The sequence below is a fragment of the Corvus cornix genome, chromosome 2, assembly GCF_000738735.6.
Source record: "Corvus cornix cornix isolate S_Up_H32 chromosome 2, ASM73873v5, whole genome shotgun sequence".
NCBI lineage: Eukaryota > Metazoa > Chordata > Aves > Passeriformes > Corvidae > Corvus > Corvus cornix.
In genome coordinates this window covers 67,224,434-67,247,488 of record NC_046333.1, presented here as the reverse complement: position 1 = coordinate 67,247,488, position 23,055 = coordinate 67,224,434, and the positions used below count along the sequence as shown (strand labels likewise).

The following is a 23,055-nucleotide window of genomic DNA, read 5'->3' as shown; positions in this document are numbered from 1 at the left end:
TTCAGAAAAGGGTGTGGAGGAGTTCTGTTGGTACATACAATGGTTACTTATTCTTCAACTCATGTGGGAACCTTGGGCAGTGGATGTGAGGAATGTGCCAAATGGTCCCAGAAGCCTCTGTAGTAATTTCAGCACTGCTAGAAGGAAGAAGGTGGCCACCATGAATTCATGTATTGGAGTCAATGTTAATCTTCTAAGAAGAGAAGAGGGGAGCAGTGCATGTATGAAATTGAATCACCTAAATTCTCTAGGTGCAGAATATTCTTCCCACTTCTTAATCAAATATGACTACTATCAGTGATATGCTAGCTTGTGCTCTGTTCCTCCATTTTTTGCTGGCTTAATACTGTGGACTAAGCTGGTAAGGGTTTCTTTGTTTGCCCAGGTTTTGCCACTGGCAGAAGCAGCAGCATCTCCCAGCCCAGTGCCTGGGCACTCATGAGAGTGGATGCTTGGCTGCACTCGCACCGTTTGTGTGCTTCTGTTATCAGACCTATCTGGTAGTAGTCAGGGGAGCCCTCAAAATAAAGGGCTGTAGTCTTACTTTCCTAAAATGGCTTCCAGAAAAGCTTACTCCCTTTCTGTTTTTTCCTTCTCCCTCACATAGTGCTAGAGGGTGCTGCTGAAGAAGAGGCTGAAGAGCCAGACGCAACTACACATACTACACTAAGTGAGGAGACCAGCAACCAAGAAGAGAGCCACAGTCAATCAGGGGAGAAGGATGAAGGTAACTGGTTCAACTAGCTCTGTGACTCTGTAAATTAGGGCATTGATTAGGAATGTAGAAACATTTCTCACCCATCCATACACCTTACTGTGTGAAGAGTATAAAATACATTGAGCAGAAGCACTGGTGCGTACATTTCTTTTGCCATCCCTACCTTCTATCTGTCTGAAAAGTATAAAATAGGCTGAGCAGAAGCATGGGCACATAAATTCTGAACTACCACTGCAGGCTTCCAAACTAAGATTTTCTTGGCTCACAGTAACTTGGCACCACATAAGTTAGCCTCAAAAAACCACCTGTTTATAATCCTCAAACTTATGTTCCAAAGACAGTATTATGCAGAGATCAAATGTTCACAGATAAACGTGTTCCTCCTTGTTCACCCTCACATACTCTCTGTTACAGTGACTTTCTCACAACACATGTTAAGATTCTGTGCTTTCCACCAGAGGTGACAGAGCAGTAGACTTGCAGGGTGTTCCTGTTTGTTAGGGAGACTTCTTGTGGGGGAAAGGAGTGTTTAGTTTAAAAGCATCTTCCTTTTCAAACTCGTAAAGAGGAAAATGGAAGGAGTTACCTGTGTGTTTGACTTGTCTGTATGTTGAGAAACCAGAGATGAGATTTCAGGTATATTTTGTGTTTGGTATCTGAGATAGGAGCATCCCTGCTACTTACAGCACGTGATGGAGAAGTTTGAATCTCGACAGCTTTAGCTGTGACATTAATCATGTATGTAACCCATATGCTTCATGGACTAGTATGGCTTGGTAGACCAAAATCACATATGTGCCATCTGCGGCAGTGAAGAGGCAATAGGGGTGATACAGGGTTTTGTTTTGGTTGGATTTTTGCTACTTTAGCTTATTCCATATACAGAGCTGGCTTAAACCATGCTTAAAACAGAACCCAGTACCTTACACTGTGTTATTAATGCCTTAATTGTGCAGTCCTGTTTAAAACACATGCCTGCTTGAATGATTGTGCTTGCCAGAGTGTGCCTTCATCAGTACTGCTCTACTAGTTCACGGTGATCACAAGGTACCACAAATAGTACCATTTCAGAGCAAGAGAGTGTAAAGTAAATCACTCTATAAGCTCCAGATTGAATTAAGGTTGAAAATGAAGAAAATGTGAATGTCCTATGAGGAAAAAAGTACACTTTGTCCTATGCATTCCAATATGAGTAGCTTGTCCTAATGTAAGAATTCCAGTTATTATGGCCTGTTGCCTGTGCTCCATGATGATCCACCAGTGTGATGTGAGTTACAGGCAGCTGAAAATACTGTGGGTTTTTTGGGTTTTTTTAAGATGGCCTAGGAACTCCTATGTGTGTTTTTGTTTTTAATTCCAGAGAAGCAGCTGGAAAGCTTAAACAGCTATAAGGTATCACCAAGTTCACCAAACAGTTTGGACAGAGCAGACTTGTCCTCCATTGACGCCATGATGTCAGCAGTGATGAATGTGGGGAAGATTGCTGAAAATGGCGGGAATTCTCAAAATGTCAAATCCCCCTCAAAGTCTCCTGCACCAAATCGGATTGGCAGGAGGAACCAGGTACATAAACCCAAATGCAGGGAGGGCAAAGGGGGGACAAGGAGCTGCATGGAAAGTGGTAAGATGTAATTTATGTTTCTTTGATTGTTTTGCCTTTTTTCCCCTCAGTGTTCTTTTCTTGCCTCTGCCATTGTTCCTTTGTGTATGTTTTCTGGTATCCCTCCAGACCATAGCTTAGAAAACTGGGAATCAGAGTTTGCTTGGATTCACACGTAAAATGTTTGAGCACTAGCTCCTCCAGTATTATGCAGTGGTTAACTGGTCTAGCAGATGCCCCTAGCAGCAACAAAGTCACCTAAGAATTGCCATTTTGTCCTGCTGCATCCTTTCTCTAGGCTCTTGCATTCACATAATCTGATGAGGTGTGCAGCTGCCCTGCCGAAGATGCAAGTGATTTATGGTTAAAGGTGGTTCTGGAACAAAACATTCATCAGGATGCTCAGTTCATATATGTAGCATAAGGTGCCTTTAACTTTCTTGTTAATAAAAGCCTGAAGAGCTATTGCAGAATGCCTTGTATGAATTTTGCAGAGTAAATATATGCAGCTTTTATCAGGTTTTTTCCATTTACCAGTTGATGGCACCAGCTGATAGCAATATTGATCTAAACAAGTGAAAGGAGAGAGTTGTATCAGTTAAGCTGTGGTTATTTATATCTGTGTTTTCCTCCTGCTGGGTCAAACTCCACCAAAGACGGTGCTGCAGAATATCAAGAAAACCCCCAAATCCCTGTGGTCATTTGACTTTGGAACTTGAGGTGAAGCGTGGAGACTTTGTAAACGAATCAAGATGCAACAGGGACCAGAAAGGCTGAGAGGCATGACTCATGTGATGTTCCTATAGTAGTTTATTAATAGCTTGCCGAGTAGCTGCCCAGTTGACAGACTTGTCTTGGATTTTTTAGCATGAAAGGAGTTAAAAGCCATTAGCTGTAAATGAACATCCTTAAATGAGGAATGGGCAGTATACAGGAGCTGTGTTTCTGGGATCCTATTGTCTAGCACCTGGCTCTAAGGTTTAGTTACAGTGTTCTCACTTAGGGGCTGCCCTGGTTCCTTGATTTCATCATGTGAAGTGAGGCACTGGAGTCCAGACCAGTGTCAGGGCAGTGCTATTACACAGCTGTCCACCGGTACACCATGTGGTCTGGCTTCAGGGAAGTTTATTAGTGTTGGTGACCTTTATTCCACCTGGTATTTCTGTGGGCATCGAATCAAAGGAAGCTTGAGAGTAAATGTGACAGGATTAAGAGGGATTCTTACGGCATAAAAATAAACAAATATATTGAAAACATAGTAAATAGCCTATTTGTCTTTAGGCTGAAAGTTTGTTAAGGCCAGAGGGGCAAATGGCTACATTACTGAGAAAACAGAAGTGAGATATGAACTATTAAGTGGGTATCAATCTTGTTAGCAGGCTCTAATACAGCGAATTTCCACTTTCAGCATAGAAGAATGAAAGCACTGAATTGTTTTAGTGTGTAGCAGTGCAGGGATCTCAGATTCTGGTCAGAATATGCCCCTTATTATAATTTCAAGGATAATAACAGCTGATTTTCTGGGTCTGATTGCTGTTTCCCATGAGTTGGCAGCGAAACATTTTGCCCTGAACCTTTGTCCCAAAGTCTATGGTTCTTTTTATAATGCTGACTTTATCTTGGCTGCCATCTACCCATAGTCTAATAAGCATGTTCTCACATCAACCTGCAATATATTTTAACTTCTCATTTGCTTTGCTCTTGAAGAAAATAAAAAGTGTGACAGAGGTGTTTTTGGGCTGGAGAAAAACAGACTTAATGCAACAACTCCAAAAGCATTTGCCATCAGTTGAATGCAGAGCAGTTGTGCCAGATTGACTTACTAAAGGGAGAGTAGCTGATAAATGAGCTGCTAATTTTATCTTTCAGGTCAAGAACTGTGTTTTCACCAGCTTGGCTCTGGTGGGGTAGCTGAGTGCTGTGTTTTAAATTGCTGAATGGGGGTACTCTTACAGTAGGGATGCTAATGTTTTTTGCTCTTGATTGGGTCAGTCAACTGATTTGCTTGAGCTGTGTTATGGTATGCAGCATGTAGCCTGTCTAACCACTGGAGAAAGTTTAGGTTTTAGTTAATAATAAACCCCAGATTCAATACTAATCAGCTCTGGCTGAGCTATACTGTGTTTCTGATCTTTGCTTCAAGGTGAACCAGTAATTACTCTATCTTCTGTTAATTTGCTGATTTGAAGAGAAGGCAGTCTGGAAAGCAGGTTTTGAAATAATCAAGTGCATCATGTAGAACTGCAGCACTCATTTAAAGAGGAGGGGGACAAAAAAACAGTAGTGGGTTGATAATTTTGCAGAAATAGCCTGGGGATTAAACATAATCTAAACTGTCAGCACATATGCAGGGATTTTCCTCACGGCACAATGTGTTTGTTCTCTGTCTTTAGCCAACTTTAACAGGGTGCAGTATAATTGGAGCTGAACATTACTCCATGGTCAGCTTGCATACAGTAAAATTAAAGTTATAAGAAGGATGGAATGAATGTTTGTGAATTACACGTTTGTATATAAAAATGGAGGAGGGGCACTGAGATAATGCATTTTAATTTTCTTCGAGTGTTCAGACTTCCTAAGGGGAGCCTTTCTTGCCTTCTTTCTAATGTTTTGCAAGTGCTAGTAGATTAGACCTTGGCCTGTATGGGTGGCCTATAGTGATTACCTTTGGGATGTAGAGGCCTGAAATGTTGTTGGAAAAACATGTCCAAGCAAAAGAGTGGGAAGAAGTGGGAGAACCTAATACTTTCATTTGAGAACAAAGTCTCAAGATGTATTTACTTCAGGCAGAATGGGAAAATAGCTCTTCGTCCATGTCCACAGGTCACAGAAGTCAATACAAAATTATTATGGCCCTGGTTTTGAAAACAAAACGTAATATAGGGACTCTCTAGAATGGTTCCCCAAATCATGCAGGAGGGGATATTGCTTTAGTGAGACATAAAAAAGAACTTTCTCTAACACTGTGTCAGCATCTTGCCGTCCTAACTTGCCAGAGAATTTGTCACAGAGACTTGGGTTAGTCATTCTCAATGTTCTTTGTGAATGCTTGTGTCTGACAACCTGGAAATAGTTGCTTTTGAGTTGATGATTTTTGGGATGTCACCGGGGGAGAGAGTTGTGTGGAGACAGGAAATGCATAGATACACCCATCAACTTCTAGCTAAAGAGCTGCTGACAATGGGTTCTGCTTTTTGTTTGTTTTCAAGCTTTTACTGATGATACTTAAGATACCCAGCAAAGAACTTCAATAAAAAAAGTCATTTTGGCATAAATATTATGCTTTCCCATTGGTCATGCAGAGATGGTTTTTGTACTGTCTTGTCACTAGAACTGTATATCATTCTCATGGAAAACTGAGGTTTAATTTTCAGTGCCAAATCACCTTCCTTTTAATATACAGGCATTGGTACAGAAGCCATGCCTGGGCTTCCTGATGAGGTTGTGAAAATGCCCTTTGCATCATCCAGTAGCAATCCTTGTGGACAAATTCAGGCAAACAGCTTTGGTTCCTGCAAGAGTGCCATTTCAGCCTTGGCTAGAAGAGAGGTGGCTTTGCTAAGTGTCTCAAGGGCATACTTAAATCAGGTTGAGCTCTCTGGTTGGCTTCATTGTTTGTACTCGTGGTTTGAGCATGGTTACTCCTGCTTCTCACCTGGGCGGAGGATGACGGGTTCATAATGTGTTCTTTTGGAGTCACGTCGCTCCTGCATTGTCACCTCTTTCTTGCTATGATCTCATCAGATCTTGCAGCTTCAGAAGGGTGGGGCCTGGCTGGTGTGCCTGGATGGGATGCTTCCAGCAGAAACACAGGATGCTAAAGGAAATGGTGCTGATGATTCAGTAAATGCCACTCTTCCGTCTGAGTCAGCCATGGAGCAGAACATACAGCCCCTACAAAAGGGCACCAAGATAGTGCTTTGCCATCAAGATGGGGTGGAAAATCAGGAGTTCCAACAACTTGTGCTATTAAAAATCTTTGGGAAGAATAATGATGTTTTTCCATATATTCTGATGATGTTCCAGGAATTACTTTCTGCTCAGCTGAACTCCTCCTGGCAGTTTGAGCTCCTTGCAATTGCCCTCACTTCCTGTTACTGCTGAGTATCTGTGTGCTGTTAAAACAGCTGCTGTACTTCTCTGGTAGCCGAAATGGCCCCTGTTTATAAATTCAGAAGTTTCTGAAACTTTCTTGAGGGATCTATCAGATGATAAACGTATAAATGCAAGTTATTCTGTTAGCAGTGGCCTTTTGTACTTGGGAGGGATTCTGTTTTTCCACCCTCATCACTAACAGCTTTCTAGTCCTTTTACATTGATACTCCTGATTGTTTTGTTATCTTTTGTCCACAGGAAACAAAAGAAGAGAAGTCTTCCTATACCTGTCCTCTGTGTGAAAAGATTTGCACTACACAGCACCAGCTAACTATGCACATTCGTCAGGTATGCAGAGTACCAGCTCTTGATTTCTTACTTATGTTAAGAGTGTCTGGTTTGCCAGGGTGCATTTTGCAGTGGTGAAAAACAATTCCATGTGCAAACCAATGAAATGCTTCCATTACAACTTTATTCAGTTGTTTTGCTTTTATTTTAGCCTTCCCTTGCATTTTCTTGAAAAAGCACACCCCGCAAACCTAACCCCAAGGTGGGTAATTTTCCTCCCTTCCTTGCCCAGCATTCCACCCCCCACCCAGTGGCTCAAACAAGGATGTATGTCCTGTTCTGCATAGCTTAAGGTATCCTAAGGATCCGGAAAACCACTTCCATCATGAGGCATAAGTCCTGTTTTATTATCCTGTTTGAGTACAGATCTTTTTACTGGCCATGCAAATTAAGAAGCAGGAAGATACAATTTTTAAATCAACTCAGTGTAGAAGAGCCTCTCAGTCTTTTACAGGATACAGCAGTTTTGGAAGGCAGAATTAATTTTTTTTTTTAAATGGATAATGCACGTTTTTGTCAGCTACAGGCCTGTTCTTGCTCCTCCTGAAATATATGCATACTTAATAAGGAGGTTTGCCCTTTTCTCTAGCAGAAGGTTCTGCTTTGGATGCTAAGGTGTGGTTGATGACTGGCTTCACTAGATACTTATTACTTCAGCTTTTTCCTCCTGTACTGTAACTGTTACTTAATTGTTTTTTTCTTACTCTCCTGGGGTTTTTTGGGGTTTTTTTTTTGCATGTGAAGAAATCTTCAAGTCTCTGAATGCAAGTAAGAAAGAGTGGTACATATAGCTCAGTAGCTAATGGCCATAATTTGACCTTGTAATGCATTCTTATGCCCATAGAAGTCTGCATGTGCACTCAGGAAGCACTTTAGTTTTGTTTCCTTACTATGCAGTGAGTTTAAAATTAATATCTATCTTTAAAGAGTATTTGGTTTTGAGTGTCTGTCTTCTGCTGTGAAGTTTGTAAGTCCATCCTCTTTCCTTACCGCTCCCACAACCCCAAACCAGTGCACAGCTTAAAGTATCCCAAGGAACCATATGTCTGATGGGTCGTTGCTGAGTCCCTCTGTATCTTCATTTGCTGCAGACCCAGGAGAAATGCTGCATTGCAGGCTGTATGAAACAGCTACTTGTGCTGGTGCATTAAGGGGTTAAAGATGAGGGGGGAGGAGGGGGACTGGGGTTGAGGGGGGAAGTCTGGGAGGAGAGGTACATACAGGGCACACCTTCATATAAGGTACTGTGCCAAGTGGCTCTTTAGAGCTGCTTAATTTAAGATGTTTATAGTTCTTGCTGATATTTTACTGGCACTTCAGAAAGTGCATTCAATGAAAAAAAAATCATTGCTTTCTCCAGCATAACACTGACACTGGAGGGACAGACCATTCCTGCAGCATCTGTGGAAAGTCTCTGAGCTCAGCGAGCTCCCTTGATCGCCACATGCTGGTGCACTCAGGTGAAAGGCCTTATAAATGTTCAGTATGTGGACAGTCCTTCACCACCAATGGAAACATGCACAGGTGAGTGCTGATCATGTCCCAGGAGTTTGGAAAGGTTTACAGCATGGGGAGCTGTTTTTTTTTGTTGGAGGGACTAGCAAGCTGACTAAAGACACTTGGGCAGGAAATGTGGAGTATCTGTGACCTACAAATATGGCATAACACCCACACACTACAGCTACTAGGATGCTTAAGTAGTGGGAGGAAATCAGAATTCAGAAAGGTCTAGCTTTTTTTAAGTATTACCAAGAGTTGTCATAGCTTTTTTTTTTAGTAATAGGAGTAGTAGAAAAATGGATTTTTCTTAGGGGACAAAAATATATAGCCAAGCTATATAGGAGCTTCTAATTTCGTAGTTTCAGAATCATGGATTCAAGTGGTTGTATTAGAACATCTCTGGTTTTGTTGGTGTTAGGTACTTAGGTATCCAAGTGCCATCACAAAGATGCCCTTTGGTATATTTATCTTGTTTTTAAATACATACATCAATATTTGTTTTTACTATAGACAACTTACTGCACTATAGATCTGGCAAATTCTCTGTAGTCCAAGTTTCCAAATTGTATTTCACGTAGTTTCCTTTGTAGGGATGTAGCAGTATGTACAGTTGTCAGCTGAGGAAACAAAATGTTAAAGCACATGGATCTTCCTTCCCCTCTCACATCCCTTGATTCAGTATTCACTTATTTGCATGGGTAGAACATCTCAGAGTTGATTAAGACTTTGTGGATTCCCACAAAGCCGTAGCCCCCATATCAAACAGTTTACAACCTACGAAGAAACTGCAAGACAAGTGGTGGAAAATAATACTGCTCACAAGCAGAAAGGCTGGAGTGATGGTTACGGACTGGTTCTGTGTGGAAGGGAAGAGGTCTTGTTGCTCTGATTACTACCAGTAATTTTCTAAGCAGTGTGCTGTAGGTGGAATGAAAGGGTGATTTTGATGACAGTAGGAGAGATAACATAGTCCTGCACAATGGGAGCAATACCTGCTTGCAGAATTACCTTTTCTTTATAATTTTGTTCATGTTAAACACTTAGGTGAAAAGAGAGGGAATGCAGTTTTGTAATTCCGTATTTATTTAACTTAAAATTGATTGGAACTGGGGAGAATTGGCAAGATAGATAAAAAATGAGAAGGGAAAACCACAAAGAGATACTGGCCTTGGGCTCTGAATAAGTCACACATCTGACTCATCTGACCAAAGGTGTTGTGAGCCACGTTGTCCAGGTTGGGTCATTATTCTGTGTGACGTGCGGAAGGCAGGGCCACTGCTGAGTTGCAACTGATGCCACTGTCAGTATCCAAGGGTGACTTCCAGTGGTGGAACTCTAGGATGGTCTGTCACTTGTGTTTGGGCAGCTTGCTGAAGGACTGCTTCTGTGGTTTATTTGGGTTTTTGCTCACTGGGCATCTCCTATGCTCTCCTAGAAGCAGGAAAGGGAGGCTTCCCCTGAAACTTGACTCCAGGCCTATGAGAGACTGATGTAGTCACTTTTGCCTATGCAGGTTTCCCCATATAGCAATTCTTAGCATGCTTTTGTAGCAAATTTATAGCCGGAGTTGCCAGGCTCAGTGACTTGCCCAAAAAAAGTACAGATCAGAACCTTCTGAGGAGAAGGTAGTTTGGTTTTAATTTTTTCTCTTAAAAAGATGATGCCTGAAGTTACCAGGATGGAGTGCTGTATTTACCGACTGCACTAAGAAGGACCTAAGTTCATGCAAGGAAAATCTTGATATAAAAAGTTTTTTCCATCTGATAGGTGCCTGTCTGTTCTGTTAAGCTCCATCTTGTGTAGGGCTGCCCTGCAGCAGCAAAAGCTGTTCCTGAGCTTGGTATCTCTGCAACAAGTGACCCCAGACTCATGACAAGCAAAATCCTGAGCACAAAGAAATTTTCTGGTTCTGCTAAAGGAGAGTTGTGGTTGGCAGACTGTGCCTTCTGGTCTTTTTCGGTGAATAAGCTTTTCGTGTTGCTGTAACCGACTGTAATACTGGATCTTGTTGCTGTAGGAAAGCATGAATGTGCAAGTAGGCAAATGAGGATAAATGCAAAGTGAAATCAAATTTTTTATCTGGTGCTGTGCTGTGGCATACTCACAAGGAAGATTTTTGCCCACCAGTACCTCCTTCTGAAACAGGTATTTCTAGTCTATGATGGTGTGAAGTAAATTTCTTTTTCAGGCATCTCAAACTTAGCTGTAGCATCATGTCCAATGGACTGTCAGTGCTGTGGCTGAATACCTCTCACATCTCATTCAAAACTGTTCCTGCCTCAGGATTCCAGAGCAAGGACCTGTTTGCCAGGTCCTGCCTCATGTGTAACTCCTGCAGGCCATGTCTGTGGTGGTGCCATGTCTGTTCTTCTGTACCAGCTAGATGACAGCACAAATCCATCTTTCTCTACTTTTGTGTGCAGTTCTTTTATTGTTCTCTATTTTTGTGCCATGGTATCCAAGTAGTGACAGATGTATGTCCAAACCAGAAAAAAAAAATTTCTCCTGTGGGCCTGGTAGCCAGCATGGTGGTATCCCTGGACCCCATTGCACAGCGTGGGGTCAGAGGGAGGAGTTACAGGTTTAGCAGAAACTTGTGATGTGCTGGTAAAGAATCAGTGTAACTTGTAAAGGTCCTGCAGGAGCCTCCCAGGTATTATTGCACTTCCACCACATATGCTTAGTTCACAGGAGAGCAGTGAGAGAGAAGCTGGTCTGCTGGTATCCGAATGGGGGAAAAATGTGTAGGGTTATGCCATGTACATCCCCTCTTCTCTTTCTCCCCCTTTGCCATGTTCTGGCTCTCATTTAGCTGTCTATACTATTTTTAAATCCAGACTTTTAAAAGACCTTTTAGGGGAAAAAGTTCAATGGAATGATTTTGTCCAGGGAAATACTGTGCCATGGGAGTACTGTTCCATCACAGAATGAAGTTTCTGATCCATTTTTTGACCTCAAAGCATCCACATCATTAGACATTCAGCTGAGTAGAAGAGGGAAGGAGACAAATTTTGGTGGCTTTTTTGGGTTAGAAAATGATTACCAATGTTGTTACACTCTGAAGTGCCCACCATCTCCATCAAGAGTAATTTTTTTCCACCCTCACTTTACCAAGGGAGAAAAATACCCCAGAGCTCTTACTTGCTGCTCTTCTGCATTACAGTAAAACTTCTATGCAATAGCCAAACTTTCTGTGGAGTGAGAACACTGTTTCCTGCACATCTCTCCTTTGAGTTAGCGTGGCTGTTGTGCTGGGGTGTTGCATGTACTCTTCACTTGTGAAATCGATGCTGGCCTTCCTGACTCCCACAATACATGCAACACTTCATTTGTAAATGAGTCATGACCTCTCACATGAAGTCAAATTTCTTTTTGTTGTGCTCCTTGGCTCCTTGTCAACAAGTCAAGTTGAATGGTCACGCAGACTGGGGTGGAGGGGGAAGGTTCTCTTGTGCAACACTAGTAAGAAAAAGAGGTTAAAACCTGCTTCCTTTTCTGACCAGCCTGACATCTTGGCCAGGATTTTCAACCTTGAGCCTGGGGTATCTTAGAAAACTCTCTTACAGGCTGCCAGGCTGTTCAGGAGTGACCTGAGCCTTCTGTGGCTCACAGTCACACTTGGAGAGAGCAAAGGTCTCTGGAGAGTGCTCAATGTCCAGAGCAAAAAGCTGATTTTCTCATTCTTCCTGATGTGCTCTCAGACTGCCTGCTGCTGTATCAGTGCTGCTCCTACCGTTTGTGGAGGGTTGGTGCAATGTGATGCAGCTGGAAGATCTGTCAGTGCCTGGTATCAGCATCAGGAATTGCTCTGGAGAAGAAGACCTGGAGATGATGCTGAGCTTTTTAGAGATTTCTTTTTGATCAGTACTTGAAAGAGCAAGTCTTCTTGAAAATAGCAAACCTCCTAGCATCAGGAGCTGATTAGGAATTTGGGGGCATTATTTTCTTGGGGCTTTTTAAGAATTTGGAGGAAGGAGTTACATCACAGTAGTTTTGAGTTCAGCATTCTTGTAACTGGCACTTTAATGATCAGTACATAAGAAAATATGCAGTTTAGGATATGCCTTATCCTCCCCCTTTACTAGAGAGACAGACCCTGTGGCTTTCTCTCAGTCAGAGTGAATTAAATACTCATATCTCCATCAGGAGCATAAACTATATAGAGGGAAAAGAGGTGTATAAAGGGTTTCTGTAGCTCTGTAAGAGCTGGGGATTTCCAGTGTACTGTCTCCAGTCAAAAGATTGCAACTGCTAAAGACTTTCCAAAGGCTTTCCATCTGTCATAGTACTGTACTGTCATAGTAACTCCCTAGGGAGTTTATCTTTGAATAATCCCAACTCTGAGGAGCCCTTATGGGTCTAGACTCTGACACCAAATAGGAGGTTTCAAGTCTCTTACTCCATCTCTACCACTGCCTCTCCCCAAAATGCAGACAGAGGAGTTAGGCTGCTGCTGTGGATTGTAGTTGTGGTTTGTGAGCATTAGCAAGGGACCTTGAGGTAGAGAAAAAAAGTTTTACTTGACTTACTGCGTTGCATTCGAGTAGAACATGCATCAGGCTTCAGTGGGAAGGGCGATGCCTCCACTTGCTCCAAAAGTGTTTCCTTTGGGGATGGAATACTTTGCCAGCAGTTCCTTTTCCATTTCTGTGACTAAGGATAGTCCGTGCCTATCACTTTAAAGTCACATTTTCCTCCCTGCCAAAGACACGCTCTCCATGCAACTAGAAGATGGTAATGGGATATAAATGCCAAAAGGGAGGTGAGAAATGACCTTCCTGCCAGTTTCCAGTGGGAAGCTATTAAAGGCTCTGGGGCAAGTCTGAAAAGAGTGAAGGGATAATGCATGTATTTCAGCCACAGCTTCCCCAGTTTGGTAAATGAAGGTGCATTGTCCATGGCTGGTTTTCTCCAGACTGTCCATGTAAGTCCAGTAATGTGAACTAACTGAAGAGTTTCATATGAAACCAAAATGTAGCAAGTGTCTACCTTCTTTCTCTTCTTCCATGCCTTGCCCTATACGTAACAAAATTATTCAGAATGGCTTTTTATTTACATCCTGCTTAGGTACTTGTGGTCTGTTTATGTACCATCTCAGGAGCAGGTCTCAAAGTTTAGGGAATTTTTTTTTTTTTTGGCACATGCAAAACACCACATGCAACAACCACATGCAGAAGTCTTTGAAACTCAGATTGGAAGATCTGGATCGCAGAAGCTATGCTTTGAAGCATTCTTACAAAGGGTCCTATCAAAGAAGGTATTTCTTCTTTTAATTAAGAAGGCACTTTCATTCTTAATCTTACTTTCAGTACTAGATAGTTTTCCCGAACTTTTGATTTTAATATGCTGTGGAGAGATAAGCAGCTGTCTTTTTAATCAAGGTAGGGTACTATTCTGATGTTCAAGTCTTTCTGCAGCAACACTTCATGTGTGCACCTGTGTGTTGCTGAGTGAGTTTCTTGAGAAAGACAGAAAATGCATATGCTGGAGGGTAATCCATGAATTTTGACATTTTAACCAGCCATCTTTGCTGGCACATGAAGAGCATACACGTCTGGAAGATTGTAACGCGCTGCTCAGAAAATGAGTGTGGGATCCTGATAAAGGCGTAGGGGTTGAGATGTGTACACGGCAGTGGTTCCCTGCTCTCTTTAACAGGAGTCTGTGTGTCATGGGCAGGCATGCACACAGGCCACCTGTGACTCTGCAAATATCCAATAGGCAGCGTGTCCTCAAGATCTGGCTGAATCCATCCTCTCCCTGCATTCCACCTGTGAGTCGCTCCCATGTTATTTATGGCACTGGCCTGCTTCCAGTACGTTGTGTGTGCTTTGTGGGGTGCAGCACAGTTACAATGCCCAGTCTCTTAGTACAAATAGGATCTCTGTAGTAGTCCAGCACATGCAGGCTGGCATTTGCTTAAGATGGGAGTTTTAGAGGCAGAGCATAGCCATATGCGTGACGACCTTTTTTTTTTTTCCTCAGAAGAGGAGAGGAACTGTCCTATTACAACATGGTTTGTTTTCTGGTGGTTTGCAAGTGGAAGTTTGGTGCAGCTTTGAAAAACTGAACTTACAAGATCTTGAAGCTAAAAACAAATAGCCGAGGAGATCGCCACACAGAAAATGATTGACACTTCACACATGTGAAAAAGCTGTCTTCTCATTGTCTTGCACAATAGAAATGTCTCTTTGGTCATCTCCTAAGGAGCTTTTATTTCAGTGCAGTAGTTGGTAAGCAGTGCTCTTAAATATTAAGAACCAGGCTATTCTACAGGCTTTTAAATCCATTCCTTATATGTGGAGGGATGATTTAACCACTGTCAGCATGCTAGTGAAAGATAAGCTTCAGCAAATGCAAATGCCTTAATTCTTCAGCAGGGATAATGAACGCAAAGGACTAATTTCTGCTTCTAGTAATTAATGACTGTAGTTGTGGGATGCAGATGAGATATGATAGCTGTTTCGGTTTTCTTTGCAGTTAAAAAATGTTTGTTACATTTTTTGCTAGTACATTTTGTAAATAAGGATGGGGAAACAGGTGGAGGGAAGCTTTGTGGTCTCTATCCTGTCAGCAGATAATATCCAGAATATGTGTTTGGTATTCTGCTGAGACCCCTATGTTTTGAAGAAGGTTAAATTAGAAAGAAAGAGAGAAAGAAAGAAAGCAAGCAAGCCTTTTCAACAACAATATGGCAGTAAGAGAAGAGTCTGTTTCTCTGTATCTTTGATTCGAATTAGAAGACTACAGTATTTTTAATTGTCCCAGGAAGAAACTTTTGTCTGTCTCACTGTTGCTGAGTAGAATTACTTCTGGAACGACTACATATAAACTTTTATTTAATTCACATGACTCACAAGTAGGGTGCTCAAAAAAACCCCTCCACCAGTATCTTCAGCAGTAAAAGACTCCGGATGACCTCTTGTGCCACAGAACCTCTGTGAGCCCTCCGAGCTGAAAGGAGATGCCAGGATTTCAGATGGGTTACATGCTGCTTGTAGGCTTGGACAGTATCCCCCTTCAGTTATCATTAAAGAACAGCAAAGGAAGTTAACACAAAAACATGAATGCTGAGATCTGATTAGAATCAAGCAAAGCAAGGAAGTGCAGAGTTAAGATTTATATGCGGACCTTAATTAGCTCCATTGTTCTTGAGAACCTAAGCGTACACAATGAGGAACATTATACTTGCATCTCCAGAGCTCCTCAGTACCTAAACATAAGAAAGACTTCAGTGTGCTTTTTCAGTCCTAGATTTTGTGTGTGTGTTGCCTTCAAGCAATAGCAAAGTCTAATCTTGTGCATTATAAGGTTGTGGATTCTTATGTTTTGGTTTTTGCAGGCAACAAAGGGGAACACTCTTAATGAGTTTGGGTTTCTGGTGTGATTTGTGTCGAGGAGAAGGTGGTGTGATGTGGCAGGGTAATACCATCCTCCTCACGGGCAGTAACATAAATCTCCCATATAACAGAGCGTATTGAGCATAGCTTAGTGCTGCTTTGTTACCCATGTCACAGTTCAAATAAGCACAAGCCACTTGACAGATTAGACTCTAGTCACAGAGCACATAGCAGTGCAAGACCTTGATCTTTCCACATAAGTACCCTTTCAGGAATATCACCTCTGAAGGTCTAGTATTCTCAGGGATGTTTCCTCCCCTTCTCACCTTAAAGAGCTACAAAATAAAAACACGCCGTAACTTAGCTAGCACTAGAAAATCCAGGAGATCTTTGCGAGGAGTTGAGGTGCTTTTAGTCTTCTGCTGTAACCTGACATGTGATTCTTGTGGACATGTCAGCTCTCAAGGTTAACAGATAACATGTTGTTTTGTTCGCTTTTTGGTTGGTGGCTTGTCTTATAGCTTGTACTTCGGTTGGGTGATTCTGTGTAGAAAATGCTGGTGGTGAGAAAGTTTGCTGAGAGAGTTTGTATGTTAAAGTAATCTTTGTTCAGCCTGTTGTGCATGCACATCAGACATACTTACACCACTTCTCCTATGAATGTGTATTCCCTCTGTTCCTTTGAGCCTCTGAAAAGATTCCTGGGCCAAGTACCCACGAGAATGAGGAAAAAGTCTATCACAAACTGCATTTGTGGTTGCTGTCATTCCACCTTTAATGTATGTCTTCCAGCTTTGCCTTTTTTCCCCTCAGTATCTAACCTGCTCAACCTGTTCTCGTTTAGCATGCTGGAACCAGCAACTGCAGAACATACCCCCTCTCAGGGTCAGCAGGTTTTTTCCTCTTTCTTTCCTCCCTTCTTTTAAAAATAGGAGATTCCTTAACAGTAGTAGTAGCATTTGGGGATGCTTCTGTAGCTGTTTAAAAAAAATCTAAAAGAAAATGAGGGGAATCTTGTCATTTGGACTTAGCCAGGTCCTTTCACTGGTGTTGTTGAACCATGGTGCTCATACGTGTGATGTACACAGCTTAGGCAAAGACACAGTCTTTAAAGTAGTAGTGCCGTTATACAACTGTTAAATAGTACACAATATGCAAATACTGCTTTCTGTTTCTTTAGGGTATCTATAGATATGCTGAGTTCTTCAGGCTGGTCTCTTAGCTGAAGTTTGCTAAACACTCTCAGTGATTTTTTCATAAATCCTTAGAGTCAGCTTTCCAGTGCTGACTCATGTGGAAAGGTATCCTGAAACAGAGAAGAGGTACAAGTTCTGTGTGGCTCATTTGTTATGCCATTTGTTATACCACTGAAGCCAAGACACTTTAGTGGTAGCTTTTTTGACAGTTTCAGATTAGAGGGTAGAGAGAGTAAGGCGACAATTGTTCATGGACTGAATGAATTCCACTTGAGGGCTGAAGTTCCCAAACTCCTGTAAAGTAGCACAGGTCACGTGGGGACTTCTGTTTCCAGCTCAACTAAACAGACATGTAACAAGATGTGAAACCTTTTCCTATTGCTTCTCTGCTCAGCAAGGGAATGCTGTGAGGAAGGAGGACCACATGTTCAGGAACAGGAGAGGAAATGGGCTGAGCACGTGAAACCTCTTTTGCTAGGATGCCGTCCTCGGCGCTGGGAAAAGTTTGCAGTTCGTGTGTGCACAGTGATAACCTTTTACTTCCTTACCCCTTGAGATACTTGGTGGCTGCTGATACCGGGGTAGTGTGGAGACCCTGCTTTTAAGGAAGATGTGCTTCCCTTATCTCGTGCAGCTTCCTTGCATGCATCTGTGTGTGTTTTTGTGTGTGTGTTTGTGTTGGGGGAGATACTTGGCTCCATCTGCACAGGGTCCCCAGCAGTGCTGTGGCCGTCTGTTTTTTCCTTCTTGAGCTGTGTGACGCAGCAAGTTGTTCTGTGCTGTGCCATCAGGATTGCTCAACAGTGGAGTGTGAGAGGTAACCAACAGCAAAGAGGGCTTTGCCTGGTTCTGGGAAGTAGCTGGGGATTATGTTTGCTTGGTTAAGAAAAGGGTGTGGTTCTGGAGGGGAGGCAGGACAACTTCTTTGACTGTGTTTGCTCTTTAGGATAAACCTTTTCCCTGTTGTGATATACTTTCTCTAATTTTCTCTTTCCTTCTCTCTCCTTTTTCCCATTACTAAAATTTAAAAATGGCTTTAATTGTCCTTACCATCTAATGACACTTGTTTTCTTTAAACATAAAATTTCCTGAAAAATCAGCAGTGAAGTAACTGAATAACGTTATATAGTGTGGTAACTAAAGGACATGCCTGAAAACCACAAATCTCCCAAAAGATTGAAGGAAACAGTTCAGAATGTCCCAGGCTAGATTTTTGGTACACTTAAAAAAATACTACTACTGCTTAATTTTATTGTTGTTTTAATACATTTTCTCCAAGCTTAAGGAAGTACAGTTGCCTCAAAAGGATCTTGTTTAATAAGGGAGGATCTTGTCCCACGTAAAAGTTTCTTACAGCTTGGAAGTCTCCTTGTAGTATTTGGCATTGTTCATTTAGGTCTGCTCTGAACATACTGCAAACTGTGTGTGCAGCTTGGTGAAGTGGTACTGGGAAGCTCACACTGCATTTCCTCCTCTTTTGCCCTCCCTTACACCAGGGTTGATGCAAACTGCTTTCTTCTGCTGTCGTTTGGGAAGCTTTGCTTTGGAGGCATGGTTTGAATCACTTCCCTGTCACAGCATCATCAGGCTAATATTCGTCTCCCTTTTTTTCCCTTGAGGCATTCTGACAACGTTGCTGTTAGGGAATAGGAGTAACTTTGAGCCAAGCTGGGAATGCAGTTGTATCAATTTCAGCCTGTTTGAACTTGCTGAGTCTGTGCAGCAAGTAGTTACTTAACTGTGAATACAGCATAATTATTCAGAAGTGGTACCCCCCCTCGTTGGATTTGTAGATCATTATCTCTCCTCTCACTCATGCTTACAACTTGCCTTTATTCACAGCAAAGCAAAATTTTTCTCTAGGATAAAAATACAGAATGCTCTGTGTGCATATGTGTGTATCATATGTCCTTAGGTATCATGTATTGGCAGCTGCATGGCACTGGCTAACTTTACAGACTGCCCTGGTAGCACTGAAAAGAGATTCGAAATCTGTCATTCGAATTTAGTCACTGGTAGCTTCTTCAGCCTTAGCACACCCAGCCAGTCTTGGTGGATCTGAATAATGGCACTTCTGTCATCCTAATGATGCCGTCTGCCAGGAGAACTTCACTGCGCCGGGAGCCAGGCAGTGCCGCAGCCTCTCTGAGCTGGGGAGGATGCTGGGGGCGTGTGTGGCACCTTGGGCACCTGGGGGGTGCCGGGAGGCGGCTACGCCCATGTGCGGCCGCATGCTGCTGTGTGGGGAGGCTCCCCAGGGCCACGTTAGCCTTGGTAGACAGTGCGAACAAGCGCTGGAGAGACTCCATGAGGATAATGAGGTGTGCCCCCATGCCAGCAGGATGGCAGTGCCTGGCTGCCGTGGGGAGCGCTAGCAGGGGGATCTCTCCTGCTGGGCCTGCTTGCAGACATGCAGCTGAAACGAGTCAGGGCATCCCAATCTGATCCTTCCTGGGACCTGTTTGCTCCACCCGACCCTTTCCTTGCATGAACTGCAATGAATTTCCTACCATAGAGATTTCTGTGGCTCAGCTTCATTTGGTTTGTCCCATGCTAGGGTTCAACACTGGTTACCACTGGAATATGTGGGGGTACTTGGAATTTGAGATTGCTCCGCAGTTGTAGGAGGGAATCTCCCATATGACTGGGATTTTGGCATTTGATTTTCTCTTGACTTGCTGTGAAGTATGTGTGTTTGTCTGAGGGCTCTTTGAGCCATTTTTGGGGTTTTTTGAGGATACAAATATTAAACAAGCCAAAAGGAGAAGACAAACAGAAACTTGTCCTACTACAGATCATGTCTGATTTGCAAAACTTACCTGCATCTTTTTGGTTCCTGTGATTACAACTGGCAAGGGCTGAGTGGATTGCTCTCTTAAGTGGGCGATGTAGGTAATTAACACTGTAAATACATTGTCAATACAGATTCTCTACATGTTTTAACAAACAAACAACTGACTAAACTCTTTAACCCAAGGGCATAATGTTACTGCACTTTTGACTTAAGTTTCAGTCATATTCACAAGACTTTTAAGGAGGGAGTTAGCAGCAGGGTATTAAATGATTGTTCCTAAAAATACTGCTGCTTCACTTTCTCTTTGTTTAGGATTTACTTCCTGTACATATCAAATGGCAGGAGCTTTGAAGAGAAGTTCCCTGTGTTTTCCTACATTTCCAGATACCTTGAGCTAAAGTACCATTTTTTAAGAAGAATCAAACAAAAACAGTGACAGAGATAATGTGACATAGAAATACCTGAAAAGAGATGTTACCAGTGTAATTTTAAAGGCTGTCTTCTCTTTCTTTATGAGACATTTTTCATTTCATGCAGCCCGAAGAACGTCATGGTCCAGATTTCAGCCTATCTCGGATGCATCCTGCACTCCTGTTTGTTCTGATACAATGACACTAAGTTGAAGCTTTAACAAAGCTGACTGGTTTTTTCTAAACAGAGATGTTTGGTCATGATCTGAAGGACATACTTTCAGGTTTTTTTAATTATTGAAAAAGGGTTTTATGATTCTTTGGAGTTTGTTTACTGTTATTTGGGAAGAGCAATGCAAGTGAAAGATCTTGAGACACAAAACAATGAAAGACATAAAGCAATTGAATCAGCTAAATCGTACTGACCAGCTCAGTCCTTCCCAGACTAGCTTGGGAAATTGAGTAATTCTCTTTGTTGTAAGGGGAAAAGCAAAGTGTTTGTAAATAAGGTGAAGGATGGAAAGCACTAATTTTTATTCTTTGATTTGAATGATTGGATGTGTGGCTTCCTTGTCTTCAGATAAGCATCAGATGTATGAGGATTTTCCACTTGTATTTGATACCAAACTGCCTAGAAATCACGAGGGAGATGAGGAATAATCATGTGTGATACAGTATAGAGTACATCTAGTGGTAAAGTGGAGAAACTTATAATAATAAGTGGGATATGAAGCCAGAACCTGAACTCGATACTGTCAGATGATCTCTGTGGACTGATAATGTCTGGATTCATTGGCCTCCCCACTGCGTTTTCACAGACGTGAGAGAGGAGGAGGGTGTTTATACATACACTGGATTCTGGGCTCAAGAATTAATCTTGATTTAGATGCTGGGACTTTCCCAACCAGGCCTCAGTGAAATTGCTTGCTGCTCCCCCTCTGGACATGCTGCTCCTTCTAATCAGACCTACCTGGCACAAACCTCTCTTGACTGAAAGCCAGCAGTGCTTGTGCTGCCATAGTTATAAGGGAGAGGCTTAACCCTGAACCCTGCTCAGGGGCTGCAAATGCACCGTATTGTTCCATACCTTCCTTTTGCCTGGGCCTCCAAGCCAGACAGGCCTTTTTTCTTTGGGACCTGAAGAACATCAGGAGCCATGGAAACTCAAGGTGCAGCTACAGTGTACTTTTTTCTCCCCAGAATTAAGAGATGAGGGATTCCCATGCGTGCTGAGGGATGATTTCTATCCAAGAGCCAGAGTGGTGCTGATCAGGTTATCTGCATGCAAAGCAGAAGCTCCTGGTTTTGTTCATAATTCAGTGGGACCCGGAGCAAGGAGCAGTTGCCTCCTTCAGGATGCTTTGCCTGCTCATTCTAGCCTTGAACCAGCCAGTCAAAACCTGCCCACATTCTGGTTTTGGCATTGAAGCTGTAGGCTGCCCTGTTTCGAGACCTCCAGAAAGCTTATATGATCAACATGCAAATCCCTTTGGCATTAAGAAAATACATCAGCCCTTTTTAGAGATGTGGTAAAGACCAGCAGGAGCTGCGTGTCACTTCAGCAGGACACATGCTCCCCCGCCCTCCCCATGAGTCACCTCCCACAGACACTGTTCCAACACCATCCACAAGAGAAAAAGGAAAAAGGCACTTGAGTTCTGCATTTTTGCCTATTACTACAGAAGTCTCTTCAATGTAAGGTAGCAAAATATTCACTTGCTGCTGTTCTGGTGGAATAGTCGCCCTTCTGAAATCATGCTCTGCATTACAGTGTGGGGCTGGAAACTTTTTCTACCCATTTGTCTTAAAAAAAGAAAAAAAAAAAAGGAAAGAAGGCAGGGGAATTGTTGTGCAGTATCATCTTAGTCATCCTGTTCATGTGACCCTGAGAGGGGAGAGGAAAGTTGTGAGGGGAAGCGGAAGGTGATTCTCAGGGGGAGGATGGAATGAAAGGCAGTCAAGCACTTGAAAAAATGTGATGTTGTTGGGAGGGCTGACTGGCACACAGTCTTAGCACAGTTGGATCCTCTTGGCTCACCTGTGAAATTCTTTGTGTGTGAGGGGGAGGGAAGAGATTATGAGGAGGGCTTTTCCTCATACAGCTGTGCTGCAAAAAACGTAGTGTATAACATGGTATTTCCTTTTTTTTGCATAGCAGTCCTTAAACATTAAGAGTTTAGTTCAGAGGTGGATCAGACCATGTTTGGAAAAGACTTTGTTTCTTCTTTTCATTTTGGGTTTATTTTTTGCAAATTTTTCTGGTTCTTTCTCTGGTCTACTTGTAAGTAGAGTTCCACCACTTTCTCTGAGAGGTTAATCAAGGCTAGCTAAGCACTTAGTGCGCAGGATTCCTCCGTAATACTAGGCTCAAGCTTTTATCTCTTTCCTGTCATCCTGTGTATCGTGGTTGGATTTTAGTGTTGCACCCTCAGTACTGTCCCAAGTGTATGTGTACTTGCATGCATGCTGGGGAGACTAATAACTACTATATGAGGTGTGGATTTCAGGGCTGCTCTGTACCTTCCTGAGGTCGTCTGCTATACTTGGGTTGCTCTGTGGAATGGCTCAGAGCTGCTATTCATTGATTTAATTTAGGAAAAAAAAGCCAAGTTTCATCTGCTGTGATTTTGGCTGTCTTCTGAGCTGCAGTAGTGGTCGCTTTGGAGCTGCTGGCACGTTACTGTAACTTGCATCTGCAGTTGAATATGAGCATTTCTGTGCATGCCCTTATTTTGCCCTTCTTTTTTTTGAACTACATTGTCACTTAAATTGTTGTTTATTTTTTGGAACTGATGAATGTCATATCATTTTTCTTTATCACTGTAAGATGGTGAAAGCCAGCCTGACTTATGAGCCTGTCTTTTGCATTCTAAGTATGCCAGTGTTGTCAGGCCAAAATATGTTGTTGTAGTCACAATGGGAAAATAACTTCTAAACACAGCTTTGTTCCTGTTCTTCTTGTATCTTGGCAGGCTAAACAGTGAGGTTGAACATTTTCAGTGTTAGATACAAGATCTAATCAAGGCAAACTCTTCTAAAGGAGTAAGGCAACAC

At 42.4% G+C, this 23,055-nt stretch overlaps 1 protein-coding gene across 5 annotated transcripts in view; it reads left to right on the top strand.

Annotated features, from left to right (window-relative positions):
• RREB1 (ras responsive element binding protein 1) overlaps nt 1–23,055 on the top strand; it is a 122,318-nt gene that overhangs the window by 56,404 nt on the left and 42,859 nt on the right. For all 5 annotated transcript variants that reach the window (XM_039549048.1, XM_039549049.1, XM_039549051.1 and 2 more), the window contains 4 exons: nt 608–727; nt 2,079–2,281; nt 6,672–6,761; nt 8,122–8,285. In XM_039549048.1, coding sequence (XP_039404982.1) covers nt 608–727; nt 2,079–2,281; nt 6,672–6,761; nt 8,122–8,285 — 577 coding nt within the window. The remainder of the gene's footprint in view (nt 1–607; nt 728–2,078; nt 2,282–6,671; nt 6,762–8,121; nt 8,286–23,055) is intronic.